Source organism: Mauremys mutica, chromosome 1 (genome assembly GCF_020497125.1).
Source record: "Mauremys mutica isolate MM-2020 ecotype Southern chromosome 1, ASM2049712v1, whole genome shotgun sequence".
Classification (NCBI taxonomy): Eukaryota; Metazoa; Chordata; order Testudines; family Geoemydidae; genus Mauremys; species Mauremys mutica.
In genome coordinates, this window is record NC_059072.1 from 155,752,130 (window position 1) to 155,769,334 (window position 17,205).

A 17,205-nucleotide genomic window follows, 5' to 3' on the forward strand; every position below is an offset into this window, starting at 1 on the left:
AGACAGCAGGTTGAAGCAATGCCCCTGGGAGTGGAAGGGGGTGAGTTTTGTGATGCTTCTTTGTTCCTGGGTGAGTTTGTTCCAGCTTTGGATCAGCCTCTGAGAAAGCTCTACAAAGATGAGCTCTAGCATTGTGTGGACAATTCCATTGTGCCTGAGGAATGGAGTTGTCAACCAGCATCCTCATTGCAGAGCTCTAGGCAATCTTTTAGGTATCCTTGTACCAAACTGTTGTGCACCGAGGCCTTGAAGTTGACTTGCTATTCTGTAGGAAGCCAGCGTAAAGAGCAAGGGCAGGTTTGAGATCCTTACAGTAGTCAGTGTTGCTGAGTAAACATGCTGCTGCATTCTAATCTAATTGGACTTTCCTGACAGCTGAGGGCTTCCTGCCAAGCTATATGGCATTGCCATAGTCCAGATGGGAGAAGACAAAGGCATTTATTACTGAGGCCAGGTCATCATCCGCCAGGATGGGACACAGTCTCCTGACTAGCTGTAGAGGATAGAACATGCTCCTTGCAGTGGTTGATAGAACAGGTTGCTTGTCTGTATCCCATTCAGAGGTCCAGTTCTGTACAACCAGAGGAAAGAACTAAGGGGCATCAGGAGGAAGAATTGTGTTTACAATTAATACAATTAAAATGGGGAGGCCAGATAGCCAGCCAGGACGGCCCTAAGCAAATGTCTCGCTCCACTCCGACAGCACATTTGATCCCATCCCTTTTTCAAAAGTGTTATGAATATTATTGATTGTGTCATTTGGTATGTATATACTATCCATTATATAAACCCTTTTTAAATTGGCCTTGTTCACTTGCATTTATTCTTTCCCCATTTAATGCCCTTTAGTTGATTTTTTTATCTTTTATTTCTGCTCCATATGTTATCTTTTCTTCCATCTTTTTCAGTCTATTTTCCTCTCCATATCACTTCTCTATTTCCTTCTCTTTCCCTTCTTTGCCCTTCCTATTCTATGTTCTCTTCTTCCTTCTTCCAAATTTCCCATCTCTCTGTCCTCTCCCACTATCAATTCTTTCTTTAACTTCTTTCTATGTGTATGTACAGCACCTAGCACAATGTGATCTCATTTGGGGCCCCTACAAGCTAATGTGGTACAAATAAAAATAATAATAAAGGAGATAGAGGGGCTTAACTGCCTGACACAGTGCTTGTGGTCTGTTGCCTTACGTACTTGCCTCGTTAGTCATTGGCTAACATATTCCTCCTTTTAAAATTCAGTCTCCTTCCTTCTCTTCTTATTTCTTTCATCTGGTTACAGGATGACTCAACCTGCCAGGTTGCCTTGGGTGTGAACCAAAGAGAATAGGAGAGTTCTGTCCTAGAAGGGAAAAACCCTGAGTTAGGGATTCACTGGGCTGCCAGGCCATCAACAGGCAAGGGAGATTCAGCCCTGCTTCTGAGCATAATGGGAAATAATCTCATTAAAATCCTCCTGCTGTCTCCCTAGGGTACTTTGGGTGAGACAGCCTGTAGAGGAGTATTGCACAGAAAGAGGATCTGGCTCAGGCAAGGAGTTTGTTCCCAAGGTGATCTGCTAGGACAAAAGCTGGAGACTCTTTGGAGATCTGTTCCACTGTACTGGAGGACAGTAGCCTGAAGAAGGCAAATGCTGATTTACTAGATCCCACTACTGGTGGAATGTATGTTGGCCTTTTTATTTTTCTCTTGAATGTTACATCTCTGTAGAATGAGGTGTTTGCTGTTTGCAGTATCTTTTGTAAATACCTACACCTGTGGGAGGAATATAAAGAGACTCAGAGCAACAAAAGCTTTTATCAAAAGCCATTTATATCTGAACTTTTTAAAAAAAGAGTCAGTGAGAAAAATCCCCTAGAAAGGGAATCAAGCTAGTAGAGAACATGCTTTTATAACCTTTATAGAAACGATTTTCTCTTGTCCTTTTGGGAGGAACTGCTTTTCAGAGTGGGGAAGTACATTGTATAAACACCCCAAAGTGCTTTGTAAAAAGTATTTTTATGAAACACAACTCAAGAACCAGACTCCAGAAGCGTTAACCACACCAGGATCTGCAGTAGCCAGCTGCTAGTGCCCTTCTGAGGTGGTTAAAGGCATTCTGCCTCTGCCTTTGTCATTCACATTGCAGCAAGAGCCAGTTAATGCCCAGGGTGTTCTGGCTTGCTGCTGTCCTTTACACATCACATTGTCATGGCACTGGCACTGAACATGTACTCTTTCGTTGCAGGGAGACGCTCCATCAGCGTCACCACACTAACCTCCGCTGGGAACATTGGGGAAGATGGCATCTTGGGCTGCACTTTTGAACCTGACGTCAAGCTCAGCAACATAGAGATTCGGTGGGCTAAAGCTGGGGTCTCTGGGATGGTGCATGAGTTTAAAGGCGGCAAGGACCATCTAAAGGACCAGGATGAAGTGTTCAAGGGCCGGACAGCAATATTCCCAGAGCAGGTGATTGGTGGGAATGCCTCCTTGATGCTGAGAGATGTGCAGCTCTCCGACGCTGGTGCTTACAGGTGCTCTGTCACCACATCCAAAGGGAATGGAGAAGCAGGGCTGAAATACAAGACCGGAGGTGAGGAAAACCTAGTGAGAGAGCCAAAAAAGCCAAACCAAACCCAGAAGGAGTTGTTTCCAGAATTCTGTTACTTGTGACAGGCCCTGGCTAATGCAGATAGGCACCATGCAAACTGAGCTGCACGGCTCTGCTCATACACCAGAATCCTCACATTTAGCATCCTCTTCTATTCCACTCCAGGGTCCCGCCAGAGCTCCACCAACTCATTTCTGTCCAAACATGCAGCATCCTCTTCTCTACCAGTCCTCGGACATTGTACACCTCTGTCAAGTCCCTCACTCCTGACCTTCAGCCCTACTGCTAATTCCAGTGCTGGGGCCACTCCAACACTACAGGTCTGCCAGTGCTCCTCAGTCCTAATCTGCAACAGCTGCTGCTATTCCATTCCTGAGCCTCCTGCCACAAATCACTCTGTGATGTGGGCAAACACCCTCAAGCAATCAAGGACAGTGTGCTAAATCCCGTGAACTTGCATTTGTACCTGTAGGGCAGTAAAATGAATCCATGATTCTGGAGATCATAGATGGCAAGTCGCGCTACAGCCAACTCTGGAATTCAGCTTCCAGAGCTGTGTGAGCTTCCATTTAAACATACACAGGACCTCCCTGCATGAGAGTTTTTGATGAGCCCTTTGGAACTATAAGGGTAAATCCAGGCATATCTCCCAAATGTACCAGTCTTTTTCTGTGCTTCCTTCTGTCTCAACTGTTCCTGAGACTTGCTGTATCTTCCCTGTGGTTCTCTAGCAAAACATTTGAGTAAGGAGAAACGGGGGACTAGCTAAGTAATTCACTGTGGGGAATCTGAGGTTTGTGTCCTGCTTCAGAAACTGGCGGGTGTTTGAGAGCTGGGAGTTGACAGTGCTGCCGGCCATGTGAGACTCGTGAAAGAATTGCTTTCTTCTAACACTGCCCAAGAAGCTTTATTAGGCCTTGTCTACCCTGGGATTTTTGCATGACATCTACTGCAGATTCTGCCATGTCAAGGGTATTCTCAAAAAGGGAGTTACAGCCTGTTTCCTCTCCCTTTGTGTTACTCAGGCCCAGGGCCAGCTCCAAGCACCAGTGGAGGAAGCATGTTCCTGGGGAGGCACATGCTAAGGGGCGGCATTCCATCCATTCTTGGGGCGGCAGTCCGAGCGGCTTTTTTCTTTCTTTCTGTCTTTTTTTTTCGCTTGCGGCAGCAAAAATGGTAGAGCCGGCCCTGCTCAGAGCAGATCAGGACAGAGAATCTGGCCTTCTGGCCTTAATTAGTCCTTCTCTGTGCTAACTGTTGAAATTCACAGGACTTAGCTTTACTTTGTAGATCTGTAAAATCATGCTAAGTTACAATACCTGGAGTAAACTTCTTGTAGAGAAAATATTTCTTTCATCAGTGACATTCTTGCATTCTGCCGGGTATTCCTGATATATCAGGATGAATTTGTGCAGCAGTTTGCTGTCCCCTTCGTGCTCCCACTCGACTAGATTGTAGATCTCTAATGGATGATTTAACCCACTGTGATCTGTCCAAGGGAAAGATTCTTGCTTCCAGGAAAATTTGAAAGCACTGCAGCAACCTCCTTCCATTCTCTGCCAGAATGAGGCATCTAGAATTATCCATGGCCAGAAGTGTATTGCTGTAGGTCAAAGGATAAGAGGGTAGGGAAAGTAAACAAGAGAAATGAATGTAGAAGAGTTTCCTTGGAGCTTCCAAAGAAATTCAGGGACTTCCCCTCCCTTTCCATGTCTTTGCTCTGGGAAATAAAATTATTTTTAAATGCCCCATTTATAAACATAATTTAACTTTTCCGCCTTTGACTGTTTTTGCCTTTCTCGGTTGCGCAGCTGACTACATAAAGGGCCTGATTCTAATGTCAGACATGCACATTATTTATAGGATCGACCCATCTACCTGGTCGTGATTTCATAGCAATCCAGGTGGCTCTTGTGTAATAATAATTAGATTTTATTAATTATTGAGTGACGGTATTTTCTTTCCATAGCTCAGATCATAACTAGAGCTGAGTGAACTACTTCTAGCACAGAATTGATTGTCACATCTGTAGCCCTTTTCTAGTTGCCAGTTTCCCACAAACTTTGATCTTTGCTAATTTGTTCATTTTTCAAAAACAATAAGAAAAATATTTATTCTAACATTAGTGCCAGTGGGTTGATCATATCATGGCTATTATTTCAGCTGTTTACTAGTGGATCCTTGTGATTGTTCACATAGTGATGCTATAGTTTCTGCTCCATAATTGGAGGCCTGAAACTTTTTGAAAATAGGCTTTAAATTACTAAAACATTGTCATGTTGAAGGTGGTCATGCAGATTCTTTCAGGGCGAGCCTTTGCACTATCAAATATTCACATGAGTGTTTGTGACACTTTTTACTTTGTATGAAAATTTTAGTTACATTCATCCAAATCTTTGACACAGGCTGATTGTGTTTTATCCAGCCACGTTTGCAGAAAGTGAATTAGCATGGTTTGAATAGCATTGCAGCTAATCTGCAGGTTTAATCATACAAAAGTTCACAGTATTCACCTAGCAGTAGTTATAACTAGCTTTCCATTACTAGCTTGATATGCTTGTTTGTTTTTAACCTTCCTCAGAAAACACACTCTCTAGCTAGACTTTCTTATGGGTGCTCTCCTGCTAGAGGAGACTTTTTCAGAGCTATTTCAAGCTAACCAGACACAATATTTTTGAAGACATGGGGCTAGCATAATTGTATTTTCAAAATAAAAAATCAGGGACACTGTGGTGATATTTTTAGGGTCACAAAATAGTTATAGAACAGGCAAAAATGCACTTTACAAATGCATGTTGGTGTTGCTATTGCCAACTTGTGACTAAACAGTAGCACAAACATGATTCTTGGAGTGGAGAATATTTGTTCAGTACTTGAGTATTCTGAATTAGTTTATGGTGAAACACTGCATTCACTTTGAGCAAAATAAGAGCTTTGAGAGAGTATACACTCATTTGACTTTTCTCTGCACTCCAGATACTGTTCATCACGTTGAACACGTATTCCACTTGACTTTGTTCCTGGTAACACACAGCAATGAAAAAAAACAGGACAAACTGATTGGCATGGTAAATCTGGTATATGTGTCTATTTTACATAAGACCACACTTTCAAAAGAGCTCAGCCCTCACAATTAGGGCTAAATTTTCAATCATGGGTGCTGAGCGCTTCTGAAAATTCTGCCATAATAATCAAATCTATCGCTACTATAAATGAGCACAATGCCACTGAAGTCAATAGTATTTCACCTGCTTATGTCATCTCTGAATTTGTTTAATGCCTATAAGAGCTTATTTCGCTAAAGAGTTATATGGATTGTATGTCACTGGAAGTAGTTACCATGAGTCAGTACATGCACATGGCATCCATACATGTTTAATGTGCTTGCTGTTACACCCACACCAGTGCTGCCCTCAGCCATATGAGTGACAATGTCTTCTGGGCATACAGCCCAGAGTTCCCAGACCCCGGCCACATTGCAGTGCTTTGAGGATGATTGCAAATGACCTTTGGGGACACCCTCATGAGCAGCCAGGGGAATTGTGAGAGGAGAGGTCAAACTCTTGCAGCTTTCACAATTTGAGGAGCCTTCCCCTACAACCACCCATCACTGTTGGCAGGGGCGGCTCTAGGCATTTTGCCGCCCCAAGCATGGCAGGCAGGCCGTGGGACCAGCGGACCCTCCGCAGGTAAGCTGCCGAAGGCAGCCTGCCTGCCGCCCTTGCGGCGACTGGCAGAGCGCCCCCAGTGGCTTGCCGTCCCAAGCACGCACTTGGCGTGCTGGTGCCTGGAGCTGCCCCTGACTGTTGGGGAAAAAAAATCCCCCCGGTTCCTTGTGGGCTGGTTCTCCATGATAATCCTGGGTCCAGAAGTCTCCAACTTTTAAAAAAGTTCCAGCCCAACCACATGGGCCCCAGTTGCAGGCCAACTTGTTTAGAGACTAACCTGCAAATGCTCTTTCTAGAGCATGGAGGCTGCACAACCCCAAAAGCTGTCATCTCTGGTATAGCAGGGGTGGCAGCATTACCAGCCGACAGCCTGACAATGGGGGACTGAGCAAGAAGAATGGGCCTGTCATAATTAGTTGAGTGAATGGCTGGATGGGCTTCTGGCGGGTGAAGTGCACGCAGGCAAGCAATATTATTAGACCAGGCCCAAGGGTACAGACTAGTGGGACCTCATTGTTCTTCAGCCCTAGGCTGGGCAGCAGTGGTTCTGAACTCTCACATAAGGAAGGCCGCTTTTCTGGAACTGAAGCACCAGAGTATCAGGATGAGAGGCCTTGTTGTCTGTGCTGAAGCTTGTGGCAATTGGCCTGGAGGAACTGGCTACCTCTGATTGGTGCAGGTCACTTGGTAACCAGTTTGGAGTCAGTAACTCCTCTGTGGATTCTGCAGTGGTGGAAATTTGTGATGCTATAAATCAGTGCTCCCCAAACTTTTTACCTCGCAACCCTTCCTTACCCTTGTCTGCACCCCCGGGAGCAGGCCTATGGCTCTGGGAAGGGGGGATGCAGACAGGGGTAAGGGGGTCAAGGCTGGGGCCACGGCTGGGGGCAGAGGCGGGAGTGGATCCTCGGCCAGGCCCCTCAGTGTGGGGCTGGCAGCCGCAGCCAGGAGTGGATCCCCAGGCATGGAGCTGGCAGCTGGGGCCAGGAGCAGAGCTGGGTGGCACTCTGTCCCTGCCCCCTATGGGGCTGGTCCTTGCCCCAGTTGTGCTGCCTCTGAACATTAATCGGTACCCCCAAATTAAAGACCTCTGCTATAAATGGTAGTAGTTCTACAAGCACATTTGCCTATTTTTCTTGAATATATTTTCTCTTCCTTGGTGTTATGTGAAAGATTCTCAGAAGAGGGGAAAGTGGCCAGTTGACTAAAGGGGAAACAGTGACCCTGACTCTACACTTCAATCAAGTGTCAATTGGAAAACTAACAATATTTCCCCTCTAATCTTTTGATTATTCATAGGAGTTCCTTGTCACAACAGTAAATAAAGTGTTCTGAGAAAAGTGTTTGGATGGCATTTTAAAAAGTGCCTGAGTTAAGAACACAGGGGGATTGGTGCTCCTAACTCATGAAAGCAACTCTGAAACTCCCACTTTTTTTTTTAAGTTGACTGTCTCTTTAATTGTTGTACAGAGTGTTGTAGCCCTGTTGGTCCCAGGATATGAGAGAGACAAGGTGGGTGAGGTAATAACTTTTATTGGACCCACTTCTGTTGGGGAGAGAGACAAGCTTTTTAGCTTATACAGAGCTCTTCTTCAGGTCTGGGAAAGGTCCTCCCAGTGTCACATACAAAATGTTACCCTCACAACTCCCTCAGGCTGCAGCAATTTGTACACTTACTGCTGCCACAGTGGAGGTTACAAGCCTTGTGAACCCCCGCAGAGGGCCCATTGCTGTCAGGGGCTAAGCACTTAGCTCCCACTGATTTCAGGGGGTGCTCAGCATCCCAGAGGGGATGCCTGGTTTCTCACAGGATCAGGCCCAGATGCGGTAAGGTTCAGGGTTACTAGCACTGTAGGCGCCTCAGTGGAACTTGTTAACTGTCTGGGGCTGAATGTAGAATTCCTTATACCTGAGCAACTTTCATTTACCAAGCTAACTGCCTCGAACTCTGCCTGCCATGGAAGGATGAAGACTGATACTTGAATCTCTGGTTTCAGGGTAAGTAGGTACAGTGCTTAGATGTTACAGCAATAGTCACTCCAGAAATAAGATACAGAAGACAGACACAGTAGGTATTTTATACCTGATGTCTAGAGGTTCCAGTTTTGTTCACCTGTCTTCTCTTTTTAACTGATTCTACAGCCTTCAGCTCTCCAGAGATGCATGTGGATTACAACAGCAGCATGGACACCCTGCGGTGTGAGGCTCCCCGGTGGTTCCCTCAACCTGTTGTGACTTGGACCTCACACAATAACACAAGGGACAACTTATCTGAGGTCTCCAACACCAGCTTCAAGCTGAACTCTGAGAATGTGACTATGAATGTGGTATCTGTTCTGCACAACATTACAGCTAATACTACCTATACTTGTGTAATCAAGAACGACATTGCCAAAGCTACAGGGGACATCAAAGTGACAGGTACCTTCCAGCACCACTTAAAGGCATTAGACATGGGATGAAGATTTGTTAACTACTGCATGTGGGCTCACGCGTTCTGGATTTTGGAGTTGGCTACAGAGCCTTTCCAGTTGCTGGTTCTAATCCAGACCCCAGCTGGGGTTGGCTGGGTAGCTCAGAGGGACTATGGGACCTTTCACCTCCCTGTTGCTTGTTCTAAATCTGCTCCTAGTTTAGGACTTGTCTACACGTACAATGCTGCAACTGCACCGTTGCACTGCTGAAGCACTTTAGTGAAGTTGCTACTATGCAGATGGGAGAGCTTCTCCCATCGGCGTAATTAATCCACTTCTGTGATTACAGCGGTAGCTACGTTGATGGGAGAAGCTCTCTCCTCAGCATAGTGCTGTCTACAGCAGGGTTAGGTCAGTGTAACTGCATCACCTGCGGGGATGGGGGTTTCACACCTCTGACTGATGTAAGTTTGTGGTGTAGACCTGGTCTTAGTCAAAGGGAAATTTATCTGAGCATATCTGAAAATATTCTTACTGAGTAAAAGTCCACAGATCCAGTGTGATGAGTCTTCAGCCTACATGTAATTTGGGGGGCAGAACTGGACCTGTCAGGCACTGACACTAGGGGAATGTATTGACAATTGAGAACTTCCGTAGCTGGGATCATTCCATTTGACGGTCTCTCATTTGAGATGGTGTTCACTATAGCTTGACAAGTCAAACTCTCTCCCCTGCTGCAGAGCACGGGAATAGAGCTGATAGTGAAAACATTTTGAAATTTGAAACTGTTTGATGAGCTCTCCATGGGGATACTTTACTCTAACATAAAAGCAACTGTATCTGGATGACTGTAGATGTTCTGTTTGTTTCAAAAGTGGATTGCATCTTTTGGACCTTGTTGTTCTGAAGAAAGGAAATTTTCAGATAAACTCAGACAAATTTTCCTACACTTCACCATGCTGAGGTCCACAGAACTGTCACAATGGGAATTTCACAGCAGTGTGCCTCCAGGGTGGGAAGCAGGATCATTTTTTACCCATGGACATTAAAGAAAGGAAACTCTGGATGCTCATCTTCCCTGTGGTGGGAACAAATACATGAATAAGATAATTGTGCCCTTCATTCTGTCAGTCTTTTTTCTTCCTTTACAGATTTCAGCATCAAGAAGACAGTTCATTTGCAGCTATTGACCACGAATATGGCATCAGGCTCCTTATCCCCTCCTGCCCTTTACTGGATACTTCTGTCTCTCCTGTACCTGATGGCTTTGTAGTGCTTGATCTCCATAAAGAAATGTGAAGAGGAGTTGGAACTGGAGGTAAGATTGGAAGAAGTGCAGAGGGCAGATCAGTGTATGGAGACTGTCATTACTGAGCCTTATTAAAGCAACAGGTTGGATCCCAGACCTCTGTGGCTATGGTAATAGCTCTTTTTGCTGGCTGAATCTCCCCTCCTCCCGCTTTTGAAGCTAGCATTACAGATGTGTCCTTTCCTGGATTCCCTCATTCTCCCACATCCCTCCCCACTTTCTCTGATTCTTTCCCTATATTCCCTCCCTCCTTCCCAAATGCTTATTCTTCCACTCAACCCCTTCTGCCTCACATCCTTCCCTGCAGGGTCAGAGGCTCAACAGTGCACAGTGCAGCAGGCGACAGCAACAGGTAACCAACTAAAACAAAAAGCCCTTGGTCTCTCCCTACAGGACAGACACCACAGCTGTGCTGAGTCTGAGAAGAAAACTTCAGTTTTGTGTTCCCCGTTGGACTCAGAACTGTCACTATGGCCACCTCCAGGCCTGGGGTTATAGAGGGGAACTGACTAGCAGCAGCATCAGATTAGTGTGGGCTTTGCTGCTGTTACTGGGTTGGTCGGTTGGTTGATGGACGGACCTGGGTTTAAAAAAAGAAGTCGGATGGGATGGGACGTTAATTTATTTTTCTTGTATCTGAAAGATGAAAAATTCCACAAGGATACCAGGCAAGATTAAGTGGGAAGGAAGACGTCCTAACCAAAGGAATGGGATACATTTTCTTACTTAGATAATGTAGTGATCAAAACTTTGTTTTTATCTATCTATAAAGGCTCTATCCATGATCACGCAGATGGAAAAAGGATTTGCCACATTGGATCAGATCATTGATGCCTTGAGTTCAGCATATTATAATATGCAAATTGTGTATTTTTTCTTAAAACGACCTATAACATTTGATTATCCAGGCCTCACTAATCTATCAGAATTCTCTGAATGTGTCAATAAAACAGTGGATGAAAAAACTGGTTGACAATTTATTTGAACTTTGTCAAAGGCTTTTTAAAAGTCCCATATGAAAGAAGCTATATAGTCATGATGTGAGAAGCTGGCTAAGAAAGAAAACAAAGGCTGGGAATAAATGAATTTTCATCATGGCAAAGGGTGAATGGTGGGGTGCTATATTAGGATTTTGGTTGCTTAATATATATTAATTTGGAAAATAGTGATTTGTGAAGTAGCAATACTTGCAGATGACCCAAACTCTATTTAGGTTACCAATACCAATAAGAACCAAGGGACCTAACCAAGCTGAGTGAGTAGGCAACATGATGGCAGATAAAATTCAGGGTTGACAAATGAAAGTAATGAATATTGGAGGTAATAATTGCCAATTCAGGGAAAAGAGCTGAGCATCACTGCAGACATCTCAATGAAAATCTCTGCTGAATGTGCAGAAGAGAACAAAATGTTAGCATGCAGAAAGGATGAGAAGGCAAATAATATGGAGAACATTATAATGCTATTATAAAAGTAATCTAGGATATTGTGTTGAGTTCTGGTCAGCTGATTTAAAAAAAGATGTAGGAGAAGTAAAGGGGGTTCACAGATGAAAACTGGTCAGGACCATTTTGACAACACTTTTCAATTGGAAAATGCTGATTTATTGAAACAAACTTTTTGCAGAAACATGTTTTGATGAAACTTTGGTTGGAAGATTTCTGATTCAGGGTGTGATTTCTGATCAAAAGCAGAGTGCACCACACCAGAATAGCCTGGTGGTTAGGGGACACACCTCGATTGTAGGAATCGAGCACAGCCAGGACTTGAACTTAGGGCTCCTACATCACAGCTGAATGCTCTAACCACCTGGCTTTTCTGGGGGGGAATCTCTCATTCAAAAGCTTTTGAAAAGCCTTGAATTCTTTCTACATCAGAACACAAATGTTGAAACTGATAAATTTTTCACAAACAGAAATCTTGTTTTCCAGCCAGCCCTATTCACAGATGGATGACAAAAATGATCTGTAGTTTGAAAAACTCTCATATGAAGAGAAATTGAAAGGACTAGGATAGTTTACCTTAGAAAGGGGCGAATAGGAGGGGACACAAATATATAAAATAAGCAATAGTCTAAAGACAACAGATTTCTAACTCCTATTTATCTTGTCTCTTAACACAAGAACTAGGGAACAGTCACAATGAAATTGAAAGGTGACAAATTTAAAACTAGTGAAAAGGAGAGTTCGTAACTGAATCGTTGAACTTACTGCTACAGAATACTGAGGACGAGATCGTAGTAGGATTAAAGAAGATACTGTAGATATTTACAGTAAACGCTGTTTTATCCAGCACTTCACCAGCCAGAAAGCTCCATAAACCAGCATGTCTGATCTTCAGTGAAATTCCAGTTTACAGTCCAGTTGGCACAGGGCCAGCAGGGGGGTTGGGGTGTGGGAGGGTGTGTGGGGAGTGTGGGCTCTGGGAGGGGAGTTTGGGTGCAAGAGGGGGCTTGGGGCAGCGGGTTGGGGTGCAGGGTGCCAGATCTGTGGGGCACTCACCCCTGGCAGCTCACCGCAAGCGGCAATCTGTACCAGCTGCTCCTAGGTTCCCGGCCAATGGGAGCTGCAGAGCTGGCACACAGGGCGGGGGCAGCACACAGAGCCACCTGCCATGCCTCTGCCTAGGAGCAGCCGGGACAGACCACCTCTTGCAGGTACCCACCCAAGGTGAGCAACCCCTGGATCCGGCACCCTGCAACCCCTCCCGCGCCCCCACTCGCTGCCCTGAGCCCCTTCCCGCACCCAAACTCCCTCCCTCTTAGTTAACCGGCATTTTTCACTTACCATCACCCCCCATTCCCTCAACATGCCAGATAAAACAGCTTTTACTGTATATGGATAGCAAGAATATTAAGTAATTCTTCATATAGTAATTAACTAGTTATAGAGCCAACAAATGCTGAAGAAATTATTTATCAAATAAATCATTCAAACAGTAATGGCAGTAACATTCTACCAGCTCTCATCAGCATGCAGAGCCACCATTCTACCAGCTCTCATCAGCATGCAGAGCCACAAATGCTTTTGCTGGTCATACAATTATTCAGGCCTCATAACATCTCTCTAGTTTTAGGCTTTCTGACTGCTTGGAGAGTGAATTGCAGATGTTGGCTATATGCTACACCCAGTAGCATTTTGAATTTTCTCCCTAAATTTACTAGTCAGTTTTATTGTGTGGCCTTTTTCGTGTGTGGTTTCTATGTTTCTATATAACTCTTGAAAAGAGTCGTTCTTCTAAGATGATCCCTAAGTGGGTCTTTTTGCATTTTGTGGGCAGTGCCTAATGTTAGCTTGAGGAGGGGTAAGAGACTGACACAGAGCAGCCATTTTGGAGCATCTGACTGAGTCTAGTGAGAAGAGCCAGAAGGCCAAAGCATTCGTTATGTGGATTTAAACTTGCGTGACTGTTTGCTTCAATTCACGTTCATGTGCCTTTTTAAAACCTGTTTCAGTCTGGCCAACTGATATTGTTAGGCCTGAATAAAGATGTAGCACAAAAACCAGTTATGTCAATCTGACTGAAGTCAGCATGTTTCATAAAGCCCTGGGAAAAAGTGAGATACGAAAGGGAGGTGCATTCCTCAAGTTACCAGCTGCGTTAACTCCTGTCTTCCAGTGTCTGGTGCTTGGCAACTGTGCTGATAAGAAAGTTGCTGGGGCATCACAACTTGCTTACATTATAAAGAAAGACAGATGTGCTTTGTTATTAGGGTTTGTTACTAACCAAAGGGGGGTGGGATATGGGTTGTGTGAAGTGAATAATTTATGACGTAATAAAACTGTCTATATAAGCTAATACTAAGCTGTAAAGGGGGGGCTGGTTCTCTTCGGATACGAGCAGTTCTTTACTGACACGTGCACTTGTCAATAAAGAGCTTTTGTTTTGGACCTTGCTGGTGTTGTCTGTAACTCTGCGGTCAGACAACGAACTTCGCTGTTGGGGTTAGAGTCCCCGACATCTTTGGCGACTCCGCCGGGACTTTGTCTGACTCTCCGGCGGGGGATCAGACTCTGAGGCAACGCAGCGCGCATCCTCTGATTTAGAGGAGCCTTGCCTGGTAATCTGATCTCTGCGTCGGCGATAAGGCGAGTTCTGTGAACCAGCTGAAGCTCGTAGAAATCCAGCAACATCCACCTACCTGTTGAGTAGGGTTAAGGTTGCCTGGGTTAGAGTCCCAGTGCAGATTGTCGGGGTTAGAGTCCCTGACAACTTAGGTCTGGGTTAGAGTCCTAGTCCAGGTTTGCACAGGATCCAAGTAGTCTGGGTTAGAGTCCCAGCCTGGGTTTGAGTCCCAGTCCAGGTGTTCGAGTCCCCTGGAGAGGTAAGTGAGCGCTCGACGCGGGAGGTGGGGGTTAGAGTCCCTTTACCTTGACGCGGGAAAGAGGGGTTAGAGTCCCCTTACAAAATGGAACAATTTGGCAGTAAGTGTCTGGGGGACGCCCCATTGTCTCTAATACTTAAAGATTGAAAGAAGATTTCTGGAACCAGGTAGCTTTTGGAGCTGTATGTTTAAAGCTGTATGGAGAGCTCTTGTAAAAATCCCCCAGCATATGCCCCAGAACCACACTGGGAGGAAGACTGTCCGTGGGGACGTCTGTCTCTCTTGGGCTCACGCCATCTGAATTTATTGACTGTGCAGCAAGATATGATGCATCGTGGTAATAGGAAATAATGGCCTTGGTGTGTGTGTGTGTGTGGAAAATGGGGGAGGGACAGTCTAAATATTCCACCTCACCCCCTAAAGGTACCCCAGCATGTTACATGTACGTACATTATGGTCTTAAAACCTGCAGGTATTTAAAGAATTGGAATCTTTACACGCGTGAAAATCTATCTAAACAATGCCCATTAGAAGGTACCTTCAATCTAGATAAGATCATATATCTCAAAGGAGCTTTTAATCAGCAAAGTAAAGCCTCTGACACAGTGTGAGCAATTTGTCTAGGAACGGGTTAATTTGAAATTCAGCTTGCCTTGGTGAAACTGGAGAAGCCACGGGCTGGAATCTGAACTGGACTCTCTAAAAGAGACACTGCAGGAGATTCCAGGGTGTAAAAAACAGCTCTCCCAAGAGCAGAAGCATGTTGGAAATTCTGGACAAGCTGTATACAGGATAATCTCCCGTCTGCCTATTCCCCTTCTCTGACCGTTATACAGACGTGGCCAGTTTGGACATGTGTGAGTATTAAAGTGGCTTAAGGGTTAAAGTATTCATGTTCTTCCTGAGTAATGTGGGAGCGTTCCCAACACTCTTCATTGTTGTTTTATTATTTTTAATTAAGCTTTAAAATTTGATTATATGGTGTGTTCCCCCAACGTCCTGCAGTAGATGAATTGGTAACAAATTTGTCACAGTTTGGTGAGCAATTGAGAATAGGGGAGCCTTATAGAATTTACACCATCTATCTGTTTTACCTTTGTTTTGTGTTTCTTTTGTTTGGTACTTTTGGTGTTATATGTTGAGGATTGCATGATTAAAGGTGAGCCTACTCTCAGCTGCAGTAAGTCTGCGAACTGGAGAGGGGTTTAGCATTTTTCTCTCCACCCTGGTTGACCGGAAGGGTGGCAGGTGGATCTGCCCCCAGTCGTAGCAGGACTGGGCAATAGAGTAGTTGGAGAAAAGGGCCGAGATGTGTACTTGATAACTAGAATTGAGCAATTAAGAGCATGGATCATGAACCAGGCGGCAACTCAAACCTGCGCCAGGGCAAGTTGCAGGCCTTGAGACAGGATTTTCAGTTAGAAAAGGAAGCCCTGGCTAAGCAAGTACCAGTCCTTCAGGGTCTTGTTAAAATTTAACCATTTGTGCTCAGCATATGTCGTAACAGCAGTGTGTTTGCTACAACAGGAAATTGAATAGTTCAACGCCAGAGGGCCATGTGTTTTGCCCAGGTGGCAAGTCTCACAGGGGAGGACTCGAGTAGTTTTGTGAGTAGAAATGTTTTAGGGAAAGGACCAGAAGGGTGGGGGCTACTTAAAAAGCCCACCCTCCTAGCTAACTGATAGTGCAATACGTTGGTACCCATGGAAAGAAACGGTTCAGAAAAAAAAAAAAAAAAAAAAAAAAAAGGATCGGGCCCAGGCGGCCAGGCAACAGACAGAGAGCTTGGAGAACAGGTTGGAAACTTTTAGAGTGTAGTGAAAAAAACAAGAACAGGGTAAGTAAGTATACGCATAGGGGTTCATATACTCAGCAGAATATTTGGAATGGTGATCTGAGTTGGTAAGTGGTTGTTGAAAGGACAAGCAAGTGATTTAAGGCACAGTGAAAAGTTAACTCTATAGTTGCTGGAGGGAACAGCAGTTGAATTTTGTAAATGTACTAAAGTAAAAAGTTCTTGGTGTCTTTGAAATGTTTGTAAATAAATTCAGGCAAAGAAATTATTAGATTGCAATCATTTGGCTATGAACAATTTTGTTAAATTAGCTGAAGAATGTATCCAGTGCTATGTAATTAAAATTGTATTAGGCTCTAAGAGCACTGTGAGTGATGATGTTTTCTTTCAGTGTTTACAAGCAGGAGTTACAAGTAAAAAGTGAGCCAGCAAGCATCTGTATTAATGCAAATTATCTAATTAATATGGGGTAATTCCCTTGTTTTGCCTAAAATCAACAAAAGTCTTTGTATATTTTTAGTAATGATTGCCTGCCCAGAAGGGGTAGACTTCTGTTTCTGTCTTTCAGATAATCAGAGAACACTGATGCCGGCTGAACAGCATTCACCGTACCATGATTTGCTGGCACAGTAAAAATTGTGTTTTGTGTTCTATGTTCTGTCTTGTGGTGTTTGTCCTGTGGCCAAAATTGATGTGTTTAATATTTTTATGGGATGGTCTGATTTAAAATCAAGCAGCAGTGTTGGATTAAAATGCAGATATTTGTTTTGTTCAACTTAGAATACAAAGTGTTTGGATGCATCAGAAAAATGTGATATACTAAAGTCTTATACATTTTCTTAAGTAGGAGAAAGATACTACATTGGCCAAACCTTTTAATTGACAATTGTTATTGAAATTTGCATATTAACAGTCTTTGAAAGCAAGGGCATGGAAAGTTAACCCACTCCCCATATTGTACATGGGATCCTTCTGGCTACCTCAGACTTCTAGCCAGAGGGCTGGGGATGGTGGAAAGCTATTGGACTACAGTTTGTATTAAATGAACTCATCGAAGTGGGTGTGCTTGTCTTGGTTTGTTGTTCTCAAGTTCTGTAATAACATT

The 17,205-nt window shown here is 44.2% G+C and overlaps 1 protein-coding gene across 3 annotated transcripts in view; it reads left to right on the forward strand.

The window, feature by feature from the left end:
• VTCN1 (V-set domain containing T cell activation inhibitor 1) overlaps nucleotides 1-10,914 on the forward strand; it is a 33,363-nt gene extending 22,449 nt beyond the window's left edge. Inside the window, exons 3-6 of one of the 3 annotated variants that reach the window (XM_045014382.1) lie at nucleotides 2,225-2,572; nucleotides 8,401-8,679; nucleotides 9,824-9,990; nucleotides 10,625-10,914. In XM_045014382.1, the coding sequence (XP_044870317.1) occupies nucleotides 2,225-2,572; nucleotides 8,401-8,679; nucleotides 9,824-9,945 (749 nt within the window). In that variant the 3' untranslated portion in view covers nucleotides 9,946-9,990; nucleotides 10,625-10,914. Of the gene's footprint in view, nucleotides 1-2,224; nucleotides 2,573-8,400; nucleotides 8,680-9,823 lie in introns of all 3 variants that reach the window. The other 2 variants (XM_045014373.1, XM_045014368.1) reach the window with 2 other exon arrangements.
• Nucleotides 10,915-17,205: the final 6,291 nt, after the last annotated feature.